Source organism: Ovis canadensis, chromosome 1 (genome assembly GCF_042477335.2).
Source record: "Ovis canadensis isolate MfBH-ARS-UI-01 breed Bighorn chromosome 1, ARS-UI_OviCan_v2, whole genome shotgun sequence".
In the NCBI taxonomy this organism is placed as follows: Eukaryota; Metazoa; Chordata; class Mammalia; order Artiodactyla; family Bovidae; genus Ovis; species Ovis canadensis.
In genome coordinates this window covers 5,540,653-5,561,507 of record NC_091245.1, presented here as the reverse complement: position 1 = coordinate 5,561,507, position 20,855 = coordinate 5,540,653, and the positions used below count along the sequence as shown (strand labels likewise).

At 50.6% G+C, this 20,855-nt stretch overlaps 1 protein-coding gene across 5 annotated transcripts in view; it reads right to left on the bottom strand.

Annotated features, from left to right (window-relative positions):
• The window catches only part of IQCA1 (IQ motif containing with AAA domain 1), a 184,209-nt gene that overhangs the window by 7,548 nt on the left and 155,806 nt on the right, over window positions 1-20,855 (bottom strand). For all 5 annotated transcript variants that reach the window (XR_011255947.1, XM_069584679.1, XM_069584688.1 and 2 more), the window contains 2 exons: window positions 16,983-17,069; window positions 5,667-5,844 (listed from right to left, as the gene is read on the bottom strand). Coding sequence is in view for 4 of the 5 variants with exons in the window: in XM_069584679.1 (XP_069440780.1) it covers window positions 5,667-5,844; window positions 16,983-17,069 (265 nt within the window). In the remaining variant the exon portion in view is untranslated. The remainder of the gene's footprint in view (window positions 1-5,666; window positions 5,845-16,982; window positions 17,070-20,855) is intronic.

Sequence of the window (20,855 nt, the reverse complement as noted above, 5' to 3'; positions counted from 1 at the left end):
TTCATGGTGTTTGGTTAAGTAGGAGTTTGACTTGAGTTACAAAGGTTATTTCATATGTAATTTATACATGTAGAATTGCAACACACAGTCCGATTTCCATCAGCTTTGCAGGGCTTGGTTCCTGTTAGGCGTATGCCACCGCAGAACACTGCCTTTGAGCAGAGCCATACTCTCTGCCCCCAACCATGGCAAACATGCACAGATGAACAGGCTACCAAATGGTGCCCTGTTGCTGTCTGGGACGGTGGGACCCTGGGTAACCAGGAGATTCCACTTCGGACACGGGGATGCCGTGAACACGAATTAAGAAATAATCCCTGCTTCTAAACCTTAGACATAGGATGGTCTCCCACACAACATTCGAGACATAACACTTTGAACACTGCATCCATTCTGTAAGAGAGATTCTACGGAAATAAATTGAGACCCGGTGTGATATGTTTTTCCAGTGGTCATGTATGGATGTGAGAGCTGGACCATAACGAAAGCTGAGCACCGAAGAATTGATGCTTTTGAACTGTGGTGTTGGAGAAGACTCTTGAGAGTCCCTTGGACTGCAAGGAGATCCAACCAGTCCATTCTAAAGGAGATCAGTCCTGAGTGTTCATTGGAAGGACTGATGTTGAAGCTGAAACTCCAATCCTTTGGCCACCTGATGTGAAGAACTGACTCCTTGGAAAAGACCCTGATGCAGGGAAAGACTGAAGGCAGGAGAAGAAGGGGACGACAGAGGATGAGATGGTTGGATGGCATCACTGACTCGATGGACGTGAGTTTGAGCCAGCTTTGGGAGTTGGTGATGGACAGGGAGGCCTGGCGTGCTGCGGTCCATGGGGTCGCAAAGAGTCGGATATGACTGAGTGACTGAACTGAGCTGAACTGAACTGTGATGTGTTAGTTCTGTCCAGACAGTGAGGAAGGGACTGGGCAGGGACAAGACTGTCCATCTCAGAGCCAGCCCTGGCACGGCGAAGGCTGGGCTAAATGTCTCCAAAGAGACATGACCTTCTTTGAGGAAGGTTAAAGACAGTTTTTTAATTAAGAAGATTCTGGCATGATCTGAGCACTGTCAGGTGTGTGGAATGACTACATCATTCAAACACATCGACCTCTAAATACCAGGTGAAATGAAAAGTTCCAATGACTGTCTAGGAATAGAATGACTTGGGACATAACTAGGACCCACACCAGAGAGTCCGGTTTTGGGGCCTCAAGTTATTTCTCTGTCCTCCTTGGTGGGGGGATCCTTGGCTCCAAGGTGAGCTGAGTTGCTGGGAAGGGGGATATGTTACCATGGGGCCTGAGGTGTCTTCTAGTGTGGAAGGTTAGCCGTTGAGGCTTGAGGACCACAGTGAAGCCTGTAAGGGCTACAGGGGGCCCCAACCTGACCTAAAGCAACATCTACCCCCTGCATCTACACTGCTACTTCCTTGAGGGGTTTATTTAAACTTGAAGTCATCTTAAGGTTACCTGTAAAAATAGGAGTAGAAAGATTTAATTCTTAGGCTTCTGTGAGGACTAAGGACAAGAAAGTATAGAAAGCAATTGGAAGAAACCGTTCTGATACACGGTGGGCATTTTGTTTTAGCTTTATTACTGTTATTTCTGTAATTACTATTAGTCATTCCATTTTGTGGGGCTTCCCAGGTGGCTCAGTGGTAAAGAACCCGCCTGCCAATGAAGGAGACATGGGTTCAATCCCTGGGTGGGGAAGGCCCGCTGGAGAAGGAGATGGCAGTGCACTCCAGGATTCCTGCCTGGAGAATCCCATGGATAGAGGAGCCTGGTGTGAGTCCATGGGATTGCAAAGAGTTGGACACGACTGAGTGACTTAACAGCAACAACACTGCACTTTGTACCAAAGTTTACTAATGCTCACTAAAACGTCAATGATTGATAGAAAAGCTAACACAAAATAAACTAGAGTATTTTCTAAGCATATTTGTGTGAAGACCCTGGAGCAGGTAACGATTACCCTTATCTAAATACAACTGTCACAGATCAGAAAACATAACCCGTGGTAAAAACACACAGCAACAACAACAACCAGATCACACTACCCCTTGGGATCTAGTCTGTCTTGTCCACATTCATAGCATCTAAAAACTGTGCAAACAGGTCTGAGTGGTGACTTGGAAGCTAAGAAGGGAACGTGTCTTATGGCACAGGTGATAACCCCTAAAGCTGAGGAGCCAGAAAACACCCCAGACTGGGATCCAGAACAGCCTCAGTCTCGAGGGCTGAGGGCAGCCGAGGGGCTCTCTGCACCCGGTGCTGCATTTCATTTTCCTCTCGTGGATGCAGAGGGCTTCTCAGTTCTTCAGGCTAATCTACATCCCCTTCCCCTTCTTTAGACCTGAAAGGAATCTGGTCTTTGGGTCCCCTGTGAAGAACTGACTCATTGGAAAAGACCCTGATGCTGGGAAAGATTGAAAGCAGGAGGAGAAGAGGGCAGCAGAGGATGAGATGGTTGGATGGCATCACCAACTCAATGGACATGAGTTTGAGCAAGCTCTGGGAGTTGGTGATGGACAGGGAAGCCTGGCGTGCTGCAGTCCACGGGGTCACAAGGAGTCAGACACGACTGAGCAACTGAACAACAACAACTCTGCTTTTGCCATTCCAAATTGCTCTCATCCTGACTGCTGGTTGAGAGGGCACCATCTCTTAAAATTCATTTGGGGTCTTGCACAAGCACATGAGGGTGAATAATACGATTTGGATGAGCTTCTGGCCTCTGCAGTCTAGAATTCCAGAAAAATAGAAAGACACGAGCTGGACTCCTCCGAGCAGACACTGGGTCCAGGGTGGGGAGCCTGTGATGGATTGGGTTATTAGTGGAACAGACCCCAGGGAAGAGAGGCAGGAGGTAGAGCATTAGGAACGTGGAGAGATGGAAGCCCAAAGGGATTTCTGGGGACTAGACACGGTATTCATCAACCAGGGAGGGGGGTGGATTTTCTTTGCAGAGACATTTTGAAGGAAACAGCTTGATTTGGGGGAAGGAGGTGGATATTGAATTATATTTGGTAAACCTTAAGGACTGTGTTTCCTCTGGCTTATCTACCCTTAGCTTCTCAGCCCCGTCACTTGCCTCCTCCCCGCCTGGAGGAATTTCAGAAGTTGGATGGTGATTGTTCCACACACCTCCAGCGCTCTGCTGCCCGCAGACAGATGGACAAGCAAGGGCCCAAGTTATGAATTTGCAGGCCAGGCTTTACGGGCTGTGAGGGACCATTTTTGATCACTGCAAAGACAGGAATAGTCTTTCTTTAAGATAGATGTCCCAATCAATGTGGCTATGATAACTTCAAGGTCACTGGAGAAAACAGGCAGTGTTTATGATGTTGGCAAGAATGGCAGCCTCAACAAATCACCCACCAGCAAAGAAATATGTGAGACGCATGTGGCTGAGCGGACAGAGCCCTGAGCCCAAGACAGCCACTGCTGCGGGTTCATCATCTGCTCACAGGTGAAGGGACGCTTCCTCCTCCTGTCCCACGTGGCTGCAGGAGGGGGTTCAGGCTGGAATCTGTCACACGATCTGAGTCCCTAGAGAGGCCTGGCACTACATCAGAAGAACACAATTGTCCTCGTTAGACATCAATAGCTCCATTTTTAAAGGGCCTCTGGTTTTGTCAAACAGTGGAAACTATTGAATCCAAAGTCAAGAATAACGTTCTAGCTCCTGAAAATTAATAATACACTACTTTATTCCATTAAGATAGCTTAAAAAATATATATACGATGCAGAGAGAGAGAGAGAGAGAGAGAGAGAGAGACAGACAGACACACACAGAGAGACAGGGAGAGAGAGATGCTAACAAGAGCTGGGGAAGCTCTGATGAAGGTGGGAGCGAGGAATCCTCTGCAGTGACTCACAGTGGGCCGAGAATGCTGGTGCCCACCCACCCTCTGAGCAAAACGACACAGCCCTGTCCCCTTGAACCTGAGATCATGTAAGTCATTCTGGCCAACGTGGGTAGAAGTGCTGTGGGCCCCATCTGGGTCTGGTTCCTAAGATCTCCTGAGAGATCATTTATAGGATCTTTTTCTCCCTTTGGTGCTGATTGGCTGCAGAGAAGCCAGTAGAGGGCTTGCAGGCCCCAGAAGTCAGAGAAGCCCCTAGATGATGGAGAAATGCCTGCATCCAAAGTCTCTCAGTGCTTTGCATATAACACTGACTTATGAAGTCAGGACCACAGTTTATGGAGACAGAAATGAGTGCGTGTTGCAAACCGAGTGGCTAATAAGCTAAGAGATTTTCATGTATGGGGAATAAAGGGCTGTTCTTTCAGCAAATCACATTAGCCAGGAGCTTAAGAACAACCAGAAAGGACCACATAGCCTCTCTGTTTTGGTGATGCTATTGTGAAGGGTTAAGAGAAACCAAGTCTGACCCAGTAGATTTTATTACTATCATCGGTGCTAACCATTGCTGCTGAGTCAGCGCTAGCTCCATCTCCTCTGTTGCCACCACCACCGTGACCGCCAGCATCTCCTTCATCCCCAGGCTGCAGTCATGACCACCATCCTCAGACCGCAGTCACCATCACCACCGTTTCCGACACCAGCACCACCAGCACCACCTCTTGGATGGTCTTGGATGTCCACGCCTATCCAGGCTTCAGATGACTGAAGCTCCAGTCACCGTCATGAAACACCTCGGCAGGAGGGAAGCCCCAGCTGAAGCCAGTGGCCCCTCAGAACCACGTGAGGCATAGGTTGTTGTTTGCAGTCCCTGGGGAGGGCTGTCACACAGCAGGAGACGTGGAGACCCCATCAGCACCACTGCCAGCTCCCGAGCCATCTACCGCCCAGCCATGGAAATCCTCCTCCTCCACGACAACCATCAGCACCTTATTCTCCCTTCTCCTCCACCGCCACCAGTGCTCTTGTGGGGCTGGGATGGTGCTGGGCATTCCAACCATCTCACAGAAGGGTCACCACCGCCCTGCGAACTCCACGGTTCTCCTACGTTACAGATGAGAGAGCGGGGAGGCTCAGAAGGTCAGCCACCTTGTCAAGGTCATCAGTGATCCAGGGGCCAAGCTGGGATCAGATCCAGGTCTGCTCAGAGCCCACATCTCACCCTTCTTCCCCATTTCACTGCCCTGGGTCCCTGGTTGGTACAGTTCCCCGTTAACAATAGATTTCCAAAAACATGGATTTTGAATCTGTCTGTTCAAGAAAAAAAAAAAGGAAAAGAGTAAGCTATTGTATAAGTCAATCAACGTTCTCCTGAACTAATACTTTAAGACTGGAAAAAAGGAAAATCGACCTCGTGAAAAGAAATGCTGCTGGATGAGAAAGGCAACACCACCACGGGGACAAAATGAGGGACCCGAGTCTACCTGTCGGAAGAAAAATTCACACCCTCGAGGCTTCTGTCTCCCTCGGGGCTCAAAATAATAACCCCTGTCCAGTTTCTTTTTGTCCAGGGAAAGACGATCATGTTAGCAACAGAACAGAGGCATACGCTTTGCTCTTCTGACCTGGTATTTGCGTTTATAGCTCGAGCCTGGCTGACCCTGGCATGCTGGGCCTCATGCCCCTCCTGATGCTCCTGGGTGACGAAGGCCACCCTCCCGGCCCACAGGACAGCATGGCCGTCGCGGATGGCCCAGCCTTGCTGGCTGCACACGGAAGGGATGAGGGGTACTTGCCGTATCTGGAAGCGTAGTCTGGTCTGGGAACCAAAATAATTTTTTGGTAAGCTTTGCAGAAAGGTTGAAGTTCCGCATCAAAAGGTCGCTTTGTGGTCCCCACAATTAGAATCCTGTCGTCTGGCTTCAGGAGTTTCAGCATTTTGGGAAGCTGCTTTTTCAGGCGCTTAGGTTCCATCTGGGAGAAAGAGAGAGGAAAAAAAATGAGCCCACATATAGGAAAAAGAATTGAGAACTAAAGGAAATTCAGCCTCGGACACACTGTGGGACGCCCTTACTAATGTGCTTTTGGGGCTGCTGGACATATTTTCCTAGAGTGTGTCCTGGGCCAGGCCTCAGGACGCGGTTCCTGGCTGGTGTGGTCTGAATTGCTGGCCCTTCCTTTCCTCAAATCTGGTGTTAGATTTGGACAGGGGGAAGGAGGGAAGCACCTGACCGAACGTTCTAGCATCTTAGCCCTAAGCATGGGAAATGGGGGGATTTCCAAGCGGAAGGAAGCTGCCTGGGGTTGACAATGGGTTCTGGTGCGTCCCTCCGAGCTGTTTTGCAGGTGAACTCAAGACTTCCTTTGTTGATGAGGATCTGAGTTCCCGGATCTCAGGTCTGAAAACACCTCATGACATGGAGCCTGACACCACTTCTCTCTGAAGCAGTCTGAATGTAGTCCGAAGCTGTCTTATTTCAGTAGAGCCTCCGCACTAATCGAGGGTCAGGAGCAAGACGTAAGGCACTGGAGGGAGGAGGACTTCCAGCCTGGGGGGTGCTGGTGAGCAGATTTGGCCACATTGCCATGGCAACGCACTGGCCTTCAACCAGGGCAGCAAGAGAGGAAGCAGTGAGGGGTGGTGGGGAGCCTCCACAGAGATGCCCAAGCATAATCTTGGCCTCTTCCGCTCCCCTTTGGCTCAGGGACAACTTAGACACCAAGCTAAAGATCTCACCTATGCTGGGAGTTTCCCGGAATTGCCCCCCAGCACCTGTGAGCTCCTCCACAGAGATGAGGCCACCTGAGGTTTGTTCCTGTGAGTCCTGCACCCTCGGCTGAGAGACAGCCCTGTACGCCAGTCTGCAGGAAGGGGCTCGGGATGCCTAGGGAAGGGAGGGAGCGTGTGATAAATTCCATCCTCGGGAATAAAAGCGAACGGTGGAGGGTGCTGGAGGCCCGGGGGCTATGGGGGTGCCAGAGCTGTGTATAGCTTGCAGGGCCTCGGGGACAAGGCCACTGTGTGCTGGGGGACGGCCAGCCTGCTGGGCAGAGGGCTGGAGGGTGGAGGTTGGCATGCAGCCCGCAGGGTGGGTGCCACCTGGGGGAGGGGAGAGGAGGGGCTGTTGGCTGAGCAGGGGCCCCAGGGCTGAGTCTCTCCTTCCTTCCTCTGTGTGCCCGGCGGGAGGGCCCTGATTTCACGGGGCACAGGGAAAAGACCACAGAGGCTGAGGAGGAGCACTGCTTTGGCTGAGGGGCCCTTAGGAGCACAGCCCAGTGGGAAGCTGCAGGAACTTCAGCTCCAAGCAGGCCCTGGGTTGGGGCTTGCCTTGACCATAGGACAGGGCAGCTGCACTTCTGTGCCCACCTGCCTTGCTCATCGCTTCTCACACCCAGCTACACGCACAGCACCGGAAGCGCCGACCGCAGAGCTCCAGGGCCCCTGCTCTGTGCCTGGCGCAGACTCTCTCACCTAATCCTCACAGGCAGCCCATCAGAGGGGCTTGTTCCCACCCTCACTGGGGAGATGTGGGCCTGAGGCATGAGGCAGTCTGGAGACCTGCTCAGAGTTCACGAGCAAGACCCTGGCTGCCAGCACGGAAGCGGTGACTCCAGAATGTTGCTCCTTCCCCAACTCTTGAGGGGGCCAGTCTCTCAAGGGGATGTGCTGGGGGTCTTGCTCCCGCTGACTCGCCAACTCCCTTCCTGTGTAGGGCCTACAGCAATTGAGAGCTGCAAAGGAGACTTAAAATATCTATTACTATTATATTATGTTATGGCTGACTTTATTTTTCTGGGCTCCAAAATCACTGCAGACGGTCACTGCAGCCATGAAATTAAAAGACGCTTACTCCTTGGAAAAAAAGTTATGACCAACCTAGACAGCATATTAAAAAGCAGAGACATTACTTTGTCAACAAAGGTCCGTCTAGTCAAGGCTATGGTTTTTCCAGTGGTCATGTATGGATGTGAGAGTTGGACTATAAAGAAAGCTGAGTGCCGAAGAATCGATGCTTTTGAACTGTGGTGTTGGAGAAGACTCTTGAGAGTCCCTTGGACTGCAAGGAGATCCAACCAGTCCATTCTGAAGGAGATCAGTCCTGGGTGTTCATTGGAAGGACTGATGTTGAAGCTGAAACTCCAATCCTTTGGCCACCTGATGTGAAGAGCTGACTCATTTGAAAATACCCCAATGCTGGGAAAGATTGAGGGCAGGAGGAGAAGGGGACGACAGAAGATGAGATGATTGGATGGCATCACCAACTCAGTGGACATGGGACAGTCAGTTCAGCGACTGAACTGAACTGATACGTTATTATATTTATATAATTACTACAGTATGCTGTTTTTCAGTCACTCAGTTGTGTCCGACTCTTTGCCACCCCGTGGGCTGCAGCACACCAGGCTTCCCTGTCCTTCACCTTCTCCCGGAGCTTGCTCAAACTCACGTCCGTTGAGTCAGTGATGCCATCCAACCATCTCATCCTCTGTCGTCCCCTTCTCCTCCCGCCTTCAATCTTTTCCAGCATCAGGGTGTTTTCTAATGAATCAGCTCTTCAGATTGGGTGGCCAAAGTATTGGAGCTTCAGCTTCAACATCAGTCCTTCTAATGAATAGCCAGGGTTTCATTTAGGATTGACTGGTTTGATAAGGTATAGATCAGCTTTATTGATATAATTCATATACCATATAATCCACCTATTCAAAACATGCTTCCAATAAAATTAAGATAGTAAAAAAAGAAAATGTCTGGCTGAATGGTTTTTAGTATATTCACAGAGTTGTGCAACCACCATCACAATTAATTTTAGAACATTTTCATATTTGCTCCCCAAAGATCTCACCCGTTTGTAGTCACTGCCCACTTCCCCCCAACTTCCTTCTCCAATCCTAGGCAATCACTAATCTACTTTCTCTCTCTATGGATTTGCATATTCTGGATATTTCATAAATAGAGTCATTCAATGTGTGTGTGTGTGTGTGTGTGTGTGTGTGTGTCTTCTTTCATTTAGCATGCCATTTCTGAGGTTCACCCATGTTGTGGTATGCTTTAGTATTTCAATTGCTAAATGATATCCACTGCGTGGCTATGCCACACTTTATTTATCCACTGATCAGTTGATGGACATTTGGGTTATTTCTATTTTTTGGCTCTTCTGAATTGTGCCACGATCAACATTTGCGTATAGGATTTTATACATGCTAATGTTTTCGTTTTGAATTGCTAGGTCATATGGTTACTCTTACATTTAACCTTTTAAAGAAATGCCAGATTGTTTTTCAAAATATTTGTACCGTTTTACAATCCTGGCAGAGAGCAGAAGATTTAAGTTTTCCCAGACTCTTGCCAACACTTGTGGTTGTTTTCCTTAATTTTGTTCATTTAGCTATCCTCATGGGTGTAGTGGCATTGCGTTGTGATTTTGACTTGTATCTTCCTGGGGGCTAATGATGTTCACATCTTTTCATGTGCTTACTGGCCATTTGTATACTTTGTTTGAAAAAAAAGGTGTATTCAGATCTTTGGCCCTTTTTAAAACTGCGGTTATTTGTAACGTTGAGTTGCAAGGGTCATTTATATGTTCTAGATACAGATTCTTTGTCAGATAAATGATTTGCCAATATTCTGAGTTCTTTTCACTTTCTTGATGATTTCCTTTACAACAAAAAATTTTTAGCTTTGATGAGGTTCAGTTTAAGCTTTCTTTTGTTGCTTGTGCTTTTGATGTCATGTCCAAGACACCACTGCTTAATGCAAGGTCACGAAGATTCATGTCTCCATTTTCTTCTAAGAGTTTTATAGGCATAGCTCTTTCTTTTAGGTCTATGAGGCATTATTGGTTAACTGTGTGAGGTAGGGGTCCAACCTCATTCTTTTGCAGGTGGCAATCCAATGGTCCCAGCAGCATTGGTTGAAAAGACTATTCTTTCTCCATTGAATTGTCTGGGCACCACTGTAAAAAAAATCAATTGACTGTAAATGTGAGGGTTTATTTCTGGACTCAGTTCTATTCCATTGACCGAGAGGTCTTTCCTGAGGCCAGCATCACACTGTCCTGATTGTTGCAGGTTTGTGGTAAGTTTTCAAACTGGGAAGTGTCCTCCAATTCTGTTCTTTCCCAAGACTGCTTTGGCTGTTCTGGGTCCCTTGAATTTCCATATGGATTTCAAGATCAGCTTGTCAATTTCTTGCAAATAAGCCAGCTGGAATCCTGACGGGGACTGTGTTGAATCTGTAGATCAATCTGGGGATTCTTGCTATATTAACATTATTAAGTTTTTCAGTCTACGAACATGATGTATCCTCCTCCTTATCTAGGTCTTCATTATTTTTTCAGCAACTTTGATTTGTAGTCTTCAGAGTGGAAGTCTTCCACTTCTTTTGTTAAGACTTTTCCTATTTTTTGGATGGTATTATAAATGGAATTGTTTTCTTAATACCAATTTTTTCACAGGAAGTGTATAGAAGGCAGTTACTTTGAATATGGGTCTTGTATCCTACCCTGAAATCTCACTGAATGTTTGCATTAGTTTCTAAAACGGCTTTTAGTGAATTCCTCTGGGTTTTTTTATACACAAGATCATGTCATCTGCAAATGTGGTTTTATTTCTTCCTTTTCAATATTACGCTTTGCTTTTCATCTTGTTTTCTTCCCTGACTGCCCTGGTGCCTCTTTGCGACCCCAGGATCCTCTTTCCATGGGATTTTCCCAGCAAGGATACTGGAGTGGGTTGCCATTTCCTCCTCCAGGGGATCTTCCTGACCCAGGGATTGAACCTGTATCTCCTGCATCTTCTGAACTGCAGGCAGATTTTTTACCGCTGAGCCACTGGGGAAGCCTGATTGTCCTGGTGAGAACCTTCAATGTAATGTTGAATAAAAGCCTGGCATGCTGCAGTCCACGGGGTCACAAAGAGTCAGACATGACTGAACGACTGAACTGAACTGAAAAGAGGCGATCTTAAGGGAAAAACATCCGGTCTTTTACCATTAAGGATGGTGTCAGCTCTGGATTTTTTGTAGTTGCTCTTTATCAGGCTGAGGAAGTTTCCTTTTCTATTTTTTTTTTCTTTTAACTCATGAAGAGGTGTTGGCTTTTGTCAAATGCTTTTTTCTGCATCTGTTGAGATGATGGTGTGGTTCCTGTCCTTTATTTTAATGATACAGTGTATTACATTAATTGACTTTTGGATGCTAAGCCTGGGCTAAATCCCACTCGGTCATGGTGTATAATCCTTTTTCTGTGTTGTTAGATTCAGTTGAGAAGAGACTTTCTGTAATGTAACTCACAGAGAGAACAAGATGGGATTTTTACAGCAAAATAAATCCCACAGTCTGGGCCTGAAGCCAGACCACCAGGCAGCTTCCGACCATTTCCTCCTGCACTCACAGGAGTCCAGAGCCAGCAAGGCTCCATCAGGAGGGAACAATGGCCACGCAGGACTCCATCCAGGAAGCATGGGTGGGGGCTGGGGACAACAGGGAGCTTAAGAGAGGGCAGAGCACAAGAGAGGGATGACCGGAAATAAGGCTTCCTGAAGCCCCAGAAATGGGTGTCAGGACGGAAACCTGCTCTTGAAGGGGCTGCACCCTAACCCTGACCCTAGGCCTGTGCAGAAACCTGCCGTTGCTCAGATCCATGCCTCTGGGCTGCCTGGGATGGGAGAGATGTCTGTTGGGCCTTGACTATGCTACTGAACTTCCCATGGGGGCCAGGCTGTGTGCAAAAATGAAAAGCTCAAGCATAGAACTCCATATTGTTCTTGTTCAGTCCCTAAGTCATGTCTGACTCTTTGAGACCCCATGGACTGCATGCACTGGGCTTCCCTGTCCTTTGGCATCTCCCTGAGCTTACTCAAACTCATGTCCATTGAGTCGGTGATGCCATCCAACCCTTTCATCCTCCGTCACCCCCTTCTCCTCCCACCTTCAATCTTTCCCAGCATCAGTCCTTCCAACGAATATTCAGGGTTGATTTCCTTTAGGATTGACTTGTTTGATCTCCTTGCTATCCAAAGGCTCTCAAGAGTCTTCTCCAGCCCCCCAGTTTGAAAGCATCAGCTCTTAGTGCTCAGGCTCCTTTATGGTCCAACTCTCACATCCATACAGGACTACTGGAAAAATCATAGCTTTGACTACACAGACCTTGATTGGAAAAGTGAAGTGCCTGCTTTTTAACATGCTGTCTAGGTTTGTAATAGCTTTCCTTCCAAGAATCACATGTCTTTTAATTTCATGGCTGCAGTCATTGTCCTCAGTGATTTTGGAGACCAAGAAGATAAAATCTGTCACAGTTTCCACTTTTTCCTCTTCTGTTTGCCATGAAGTAATGGGATGGGATGCCATGATCTTAAGTTTTTTAAATGCTGTTTTAAGCCAGCTTTTTCACTCTCCTCTTGGACCCTTATCGAAAGGTTCTTTAGTTCTTCACTCTCTGCCATTAGAGTGGTGTCATCTGGATATGAGCTGTGGTTATACTAAAAAAGTAACCCTTTGGAAAACCAGGAGGAGGAGCAGGGTGATGAAGGTGGCGATGGAGGAGGAGAGCTGGGCAGGCCCTGGCCGTGCTGGCAGCACTGTGGTGGAGACATCCCATGGGTGATTCTGGTTGACGCCAGGTGTCAGCATCCAATCCGCAGGGGAGAGCTGCAGCCTGGGGATGGGGTGTAGCATCTGTTGGTTAAGTGGTGATTTCTTTACGTTATGAGATGGTGCCCAAGGAGGGCAAGGAAAGAAAGGTCCATGGGCTTGAGATGGAACCTCAGTGAGCATCTGTGTATTTAATGGAGTGTTTAGATGCACATGGAGGAGAGAAAGAAGAAAGTGTTGGTGGGGTCTGAGGAGACCAGGAGAAGGGAAGGTGACAGAGGCTAAGAGAGGACAGACTTTTACAAATGGGGGCTCACTGGCAAAATGGACTTCAAAAAATGCTGTGAGAGCAGTTTCCACGGAGCTGGAGAACATCAAGTGGAAGCAGTGGGTGGAAGAGTGAGTGGGGATGGTTGAGAACAGACTGGTCTTTTAAGAAGCTTGATGGAGAACAGTGCAGTTTTGCTGGGAGATTCTCTGGTGGCTCAGATGGTAAAGCGTCTGCCTGCAGTGCGGGAAACCTGGGTTCAACCCCCTGGGTCAGGATCCCCTGGAGAAGGAAATGGCAACCCACTCCAGTACTCATGCCTGGAAAATTCCATGGATGGAGAAGCCTGGTGGGCTACAGTCCATGGGGTCGCAAAGAGTCGGACATGACTGAGCGACTTCACTTTCTTCCTTATGGTGCATGTGGGGTAACATGAAGCTGCCCAAAGACTGGAAGGAAGTCTGATCCCCGGACCCTGGTAGGACTGGAGACTGCCACCCTGGGGGTGGGGGGTGGGCAGAGGTGCTTTTACAAGGTGCCCACGGTGAGAGTGGTGCGGTCCCGCCTGTTCCGAAGCGGGAGATGATATTGCTGTGTCCTGTCAATATCGGGGATGTACAAACTTAACCAGCCTGTTTGGGTAATAAATGTTGATCCTGGGCTGGCTCCAGAGTGACATCTTTGCAGATGGTGAGTCCCCTTAGGAGGGCATGGAAATGAAAGGTGAGTCTGTTCGGCCAGCAGCCCCCTGCCCCCGGGGCCACCCCGTTCCTGTTCAGAGCCGCATCCATTACACACGAGACCCGCACGCTCAGGCGTCACGCTGGCCAACATCCCCACTGACCCCTGGCAGCCTTTGCGGCCGACGCCCCTATGGCAGGACCTGCTGGGCCTGCCCACCTTATCGCTGCGGGCGATTTCTAATTGGTGTCTGACGCCATGCGGCAGTCCCCGTGTGCTTTCCTGCAGTCAGCTCCACCAAACCATGGCAGCCGCCCGGCCCGACCCAGCCCTCGTGGAGGCCTGACTGGGATGCGGGGAGGGCTCCCACGTGCTGCAGCCACGAGGCTAATGGAGCGGAAAACGCAGCAGCGTCTCGTCCTGCCTCACGCTGTACTGCCTCTGTCTTGTACACCGACAACTGACTGACGGGGTAGCTGAGGGCTGTGGAGAGGACGGCCATCCTCTGGGAGGGGAGGGGTGGGCACAGACCCAGCATCCACCTGGTGACCGGGGGCTGGGCGCTGAGGACGTTGTCGGGGGGAGAACTGGGGTGCCAGGGGGCTCTGGAGCCCAGCACCGTTGGCTCTGAGACCAGAGGGCCCCACGCGCAGTTTTCAGGACATGGTCTGGAGCACGGGGGTTGAGGAGGGCGGACACAGGGGTAGCAAAAGCGTGGAGGGCAGAGCAGGAAGTGCTGATGCCAGAGCCACATCCAGGTGCGGAGAAGGGGCCTGCGGCTGAGTCCCAGAGCTGCCAGAGACCAGCGGTGCGCCCTTCCTGGCTTAAGGCTTCCTAAGGAATCTGCCTGCCAGTGCAGAAGATGCAAAAGACGTGGATTCGATTCCCTGGATCAGGAAGATCCCCTGGAGGAGGAAATGGCAACTCACTCCAGTGTTCGTGCCTGGAGAATCCCACGGACGAGGAGCCTGGCGGGCTGCAGTCCACGGGGTCACAGGGAGTCGGACAGGACTGAGCACATGCAAAACAGGAAGGCCACCTCCTTCCCCTCAGGACCACTAACTGCTCCAGACCTATGCTTTGTGCTCCCGGGACCTCTGCTGTCTGCTGCAGCAGCCCGCGGGGTCCCTGCGCCCCACCAGGAGCTGTCACCTCTTAGGACTGGGCCAGCCTCCACACTGTACCTCCGAAAGGGCCTCGACCCAGAAGCGGAGGCATCGAGGGTGGAGTTAGTCACTGTGGGTGAGAGGTTTCCCCAAGGGGTGTTCCTGGAATGCCCTCGAATGCCCTGTGCTACTGCCGGGAGTACTCTGGGCTGTGGCCGTGGCAAGGGGGTGGTTTCTCTGCAGCTGGACATGTTTCTCTAGGTCTCAGGGCCTTGGACGTGAGGAGCCTTTGGACGCAGGCTGGGCCAAGTGGTAGTTAGGATGCTGGGGTCCTTGGGCGGCCAGGTGATGCAACGTGGAGCTTCTTGTCTGTGGATGCAGTGAACGCCCTTGGCGTTCGGTGGTCACCTTCAGAGCCTGACTGTCCAATGCTCACAGCCACCCCAAGCCCGCGGGCAAGGACAGAAGTCAGAGGCTGGGGACAGGGAGGAAAGCAGAGAGAGCAAGCCGGTGCTGGCCCCGGAGGCAGGAGGCAGTGGGAACCCCGCTGCCCGGGGGGCAGGTACAGGACTTGGGGCTGGAAGATGCTCGCAGGGCCGTTCTCTGCCGGCTGGCTCTCTTCTGGCACTGGAGCTGGGGACTCTGCAGGGCCAGAGGGGTCTGCATGCCTCCCCACCAACCTGTGGCAACTCTGTCTGTGCCTGGGCTGGTTCAGGCAGCCCAGCCGGTCTTGTGGACCTTTGGGGACCCGGGACCCTTCTGCTTGTATTCATCAGGCGTCCTGGGATTTCCCCATACTGTGACTCAGGCTCCGGTGCAGTGAATTCCCCTGACAAACGACAGACTTTTCTAAAGCAGAGGCGGACAGAATAAATGTGCAATTTGTCCACAACAAACACTGTGCCACCAAAGGCCTTCATTTTCTACAGGAATGAGACTAGTCAGGGACCATACTTGTGGGGACCACAGCCTGTGCATGGGGTGAGCAAGAAAAGGGCCGCTTCAGGGGAGGCTTCTGGGCCCCCTTCATGGTGACCCCCCCGGCTAGGGTGGGGGGGCGTCTGCTGAACTCACATTTATTCCCTGTGGTCAGCACTCCCTCAAAGCCTGCCAGCCCACCGCCCTCTGGCTCTCAAACGGGCTTGTTCATACCTCTCATTGTCCCTCCACACAGGGGCACAGGGGAACAGAGGTAATTGCTGGTGACAGCCGGACAGCTTGAGGGGGTCCTGGGAGAGGACTTGAGGGGGGCTTCGTGAACTCAGAGGCTGGTCTCTCTGCAACTCTTTAGCCAGCTAAGGGGGTGGAGGCTCGGAGAGGTTAGCTTACTTGCTCAGGGACACACAGCCAACTAAGCTAAAGGCCCGGGACACACTTCTGAATTCTCATATCTTCCAGGCTGATGCCCAGCGAGAGGTCCCTTGCCCATTAAAGAGACTGAACTTCCGATGACATTAAGTGAGTGATACCTTGGACTAAACACTGCCTTTCATCTCTCTTGAGATTTACTGTAGTAACTGCCTTCAAGTTCACATCTACATGAACTTTTAAAATTTTATTATTTAAAAAAAACCTGATTTTTTTTGGAGTCTAGTTGCTTTACTGCGTGTGGACTTTTTTTTTTTAATGTAGCAACGTCACCAGCAGAGGGAGCCACCTGCCAGCTTCCCAGATTAAATAGTAAATGAGTCCTCTTAAGAGTTTCCAAAATGACAGGGCAATCAAGGCTCATTTGGGGAAGAAAAGATTGAGCTTTCATTCTTTACCCAAATCATCTCTACCTGCTAAAAATGATGTATAATACATAAGGATCAAAAGTGATTAAAATCCTTATGAATTTAATCAGAAATTCAGTTAACCACTATTTGCTTTGGTGCAAATTGATGTGGAATAACAATCATGTGTATCTGCAATCTTTTTTTTTTAACTTGTGGGAAATTTGCTGGTGATTTGGGGGTGGGTGGGGGGAAGTGCGGAGGAGGGGATCCATTGAAAGGAGAGAAAAGGCGGAAGGAAGCAATTGACAGAGGGCTCCCAGGGGGACCCTGAACGTGGGGGCGCTTGGCGGGTCTATGCACCGTCTTTGTTCATAAATTTCAGGCCTTTGGCTATTTATTATGATGAACAATAGGAAATCCTAATAATAACTCCTGTGTGTGCCATTTGCCGTGGCCGAGCAGAGCTCTCTCGATTGTTCCTTACTGTGAATCCTATGTTTGGGTTTAAGGCTCCCCTTCCCCCTTCTCCATCCTTTCTTTCATTTTTCTTCTAAATTATGCCTCGTAAAAATCAGACACTGGATCCTTTCAGATACCGACAAGCACTCAGGGCAGAGAGCGCCGGCCCCTTGTTTCCTTCCTCCCTTGAACAAGCAAGACCTTCTTGAGAGATCGAGGTGGTCCCTGGGAAGGGGACCACTTGGGAGGAGAGAAAAGGCCCCACGGAGAATCCACCCGGAAGCCCTCACCTTCCTTTCTGCGTGGGGCACTTTTTTGTAGAAGGTTTTCTCTGTGTCTCCGATCCACACCACGGAGGGCTGGAGCATGCGGGCCACCTGCGAGGAGAAACGGTTGGTTGTAAACGCGTTTCCTCTGGGGTGCACTCTTGACCGCCTGCTCCCACCCCGGGGAACAGCAGGACAGTCTGGACCACCCCCCCCCACCCCGGGAACAGCAGGACGGACTGGGACGGTCCCCCGGGACAGCAGCGCCTTGAGAGGCTGCACTTCCTTCGCTGCAGGATGTGGGCGCTGGTGGTCAGGACGCTCTGGGGGTCCCTACGTCCTGCTGCAAGGACCCCAACCGTCCACCTGCTTTGGCTTGAAATGAACCAATAGCTTTCTGCTGCAAATTAAGGGAACTGGGCCACGAGTTTTAATTACAGCCTATGCCCTACTCCCACGCTGATTCAAGTTTGCGCGTTTTGAGAAAAGCCCGTTTCAGCACCAGGGCCCCCGTGATGCTGTCTGTTCGTCTCCGTGGGCCTGCTGCCTTTGTGGCCGTGGTTTCATTTGGAAGGTGGCTCCGAGCCCCTCCCAGGGCGAGCGGAGCTTCGTGACTGCGCTAGGACTTACTGTGGGCTCGTGAATAATTGCCACACACTAACAATCTCTTCAAAGCACCCCCATGATAGCGGAGTTCGGGTATTTTTGCAACAATTTGTGCTTTGTGCAAAATTGTGCCAGATAAAAGCCGTCTCCAGTCATAGTGAATGCAGTGTTATGTACTCCTATTTTTATATATCTTTAAACATCATTAAGGCAGCAGGTGTGATTTTTAAACCAAGACAGACATTTAATAAATGATGGAAAAGTCACTGGGAACACTGGCTGGGTCTGTTTTCCCCCGGCACTATGTACCAGGGGAAGCAGATTATGCAGCTTCAAAGACAAAAGTGGATACCGCTTGATCCCAGTGCCGGTCTGGCCCTGGGCTGGGACTTGTGTCCAGTCCCACACACGCCGGGACGTTCAGAGAGGAAATGGTGCCAGCCAACCACCCTCTGGTCGGCATTATGTTTTAGACCCCGAGCCACAGAGCTTAGGAATCTGGTACCACAAGTTTCAATCTCAGTACCCAAGGCAGCTTGATGGGAAGCATATAAAATGGCCAGTGAGCCAGGCTCGGGCCACACGTGTCGCACACTGCCTCTGTCACACACAAGGTCACGGCCAGCACCAACCAGCACTTCCTCTACTCAGAGGATGGGACCTGTGATAACTCACTCACATTCATTACAACTCTATGGAGCAGGTAACATCATCACCATCCCTGTTTGCAGATGGGTAAAACTGAGGCTCAAAAATGCTCCATGACCCGTCCACGGTCATGCAGCTAGACGGCGGCAGAAGCAGGATGCCAGGCCATCCTCAGTTCCCGTCACTCCCTTGAGCCAGACCCTCTGGCGCCCTCCCTGGCTTCACTGGACACATGGAACCATCACCAAGTCTGTCTGCCCTCTTCCTAATCTCTTTCAACCCCATCACATCATCCATCCCCTCAGCTCCTGACGTGAACCCCCGATTTCTTTCCAGTTGACCTGCCCACTGCAGTCAGTGGGACCCACTCCAGTGCCCCAGGGGCAGGCCCCAAGGAACCACTGTTCTGCTCAAAGCTTTTTGGAGTTGAAGTAAAAAGCTTCTCTACTTCCAGCCCCCAAAGAAAATAAGAAAATGAGATACTGGATATAAAAGGTTTTCAGCTTCCCAGGATACTTTGTAATAACAAAGGCACAATTTTTATTCTTTGCAATCCCTCCTAAAAAAATCTTAAGCTTTAGAACGGAAACCAATGGCAAAACAATTTTTGCACAGACAGTTGTCTCCCGTCTCAGGCTAACTTGTGTGCTCACGGAGGCTGCAGTCTGGCAAACGACAGCTTTTCCCCGGCTCTTTCTGCGTGCCTATGCTCTCTCAGTCCAGCTGTTCTTAACGGGAACTGTAGATGTGAGTACCAAGTACCCCCATTCTCCTATTCTCTTTCTGCTTTTAATAAGGTAAGCTGAGTAGATGGACTGGAGACACAGGCATCGTTTTAGCTTGGGATAATTTTGAAAGCAGCAGTCTTACTTCCAGCCTCTTATCTAAAGTTGTTTTGAAAACGTGGCCACAATGTTCCACTGAATGTGAACGCTGAGGAACTGTTCCCTCGTTCCGAGCAGTGGGGGAATTCCACACTTCCTGTGTTTCTAACATGCACTTGTGAAGGATTTCCTTCCTCAGGACGGTCACCTGCTCTGGGGCTCCCGGGGCTGTGCGGGGGGGCTTGGGTGACCACGTGGTTTGGAAGGGCTCGGGGATTATCAAATGAACAGAAAACATTTCCCAGGCAAGTTCTTGGATGATACTGCAACAGTACAAGGAACGGCCATTTGTGAGTTGCCTTGAGACCCGGGACACCGCTGCTGCTCCTTCACCACGTGGCAGGTGTGAAGCCAGGTGCGTTTCACCCCCCACTCCTCTTTTATACATGAGGTCGCCGAGGTGGACAGAGAAGTCAGTAACGCGTGCCCCCCTCCACCAGCATGGGGATGTGTGGAACCCGGAGGCATCCCTGGGTTGGTCTGACACCCCCAGGCCCATGCCATCACCCGGGCAGCAAGCTGCCACGTTGCCATGGAGACAAGATGCTTATTCCACAGCATCTCCTAACCCCTGGCCCGTGTCCTTTCCTATCACCTTTCATTCTAATAGGATGAAAGGCTTTAAAAACCATCACTGTCTGTCTTGTCCTCCAGAGCATGAATCTCTATCTCTCTGACCTTCCTTGGTGGCTAGCCTGTTCAGGGGATGCCCGGGGACCTTGTTCAGTCCTGGGCAGAGAAGGAGGGGGCAGAAACTCTGGCCCTGCCAGGCCAAACGCCTCTCCCACCAGGAAGAATGGAAAGACCTGAGGCTCTTTTCCTTGGGGAAAAGAAGACTCCAGGGAGCACGTGAACTGTTTTCAAATAGTTGAATGGCTGTCATGGGGTGGAAAGGGTTTCTATCATCTTGGGTCCAGAACGTAGAATGAGGGCTTCCCTGGTAGCTCAGATGGTAAAGAATCTACCTGCAACGTGGGAGACCTGGGTTGGACCCCTGGGTCGGGAAGATCCCCTAGAGAAGTAAAGGACAACCCACTCCAATATTCTTGCCTGTCCCATGGACAGGAGAACTCGGCAGGCTATAATCCATGGGGTCACAAAGAGTCGGACACGACTGAGTGACTGAACAACACTGTAGAATGAAATCCATTCTCTCATTTTCCGTTTATGAAGCATCGACAGAGGAGCTCTGATGTACCGGGCACTGTGCCGGGTGCTGGGGTCCCTGACTTGAAGGAGTGCACCGGTGGGAGGGGACGGTGAGGTGGGGATGGCAGGGCGGGTCAAGGAAAGTGGGTGTCAGCATGGACCACCTCCGACAGAAAGAGAGGGAAGGGGATGAGGGCGGCAAGCAGATGTGGGCAGGGCCAATGAGGGCTAAAGCAGACGGGATCTGCAAGGGTCTCTAGAAGGCCCAGAGCCTGGAGGAGGGCACGCGTCTGCCACACTAGGGGCAGGAGCCAGGGTGCAGGGCGGGGCTGTGCCCACGTCGGGTGCTCAGGTCATTCTGGAAGGTGTCAGAAAGGCCTTGGCCTTGCCACGGAGCTTGCTCTTATCCTGGAAGCTCTTTGGGGTCTATAAGGGACTCGAGTCGTGAGCTTCGATCCTGGTGTGTTACCGACAAATCCCTCTGGTGGAGCGACAAGCATGACCAGCTGGCGGCTGTCTCCCAGGAAAGGGGTGGGGGTTTCCCCCAGAGGTTGTGCTGGGAAGTAAGGCTGGAGGCAGGGAGAAGGTTAGGAGGCTTTTGGAGGAGAAG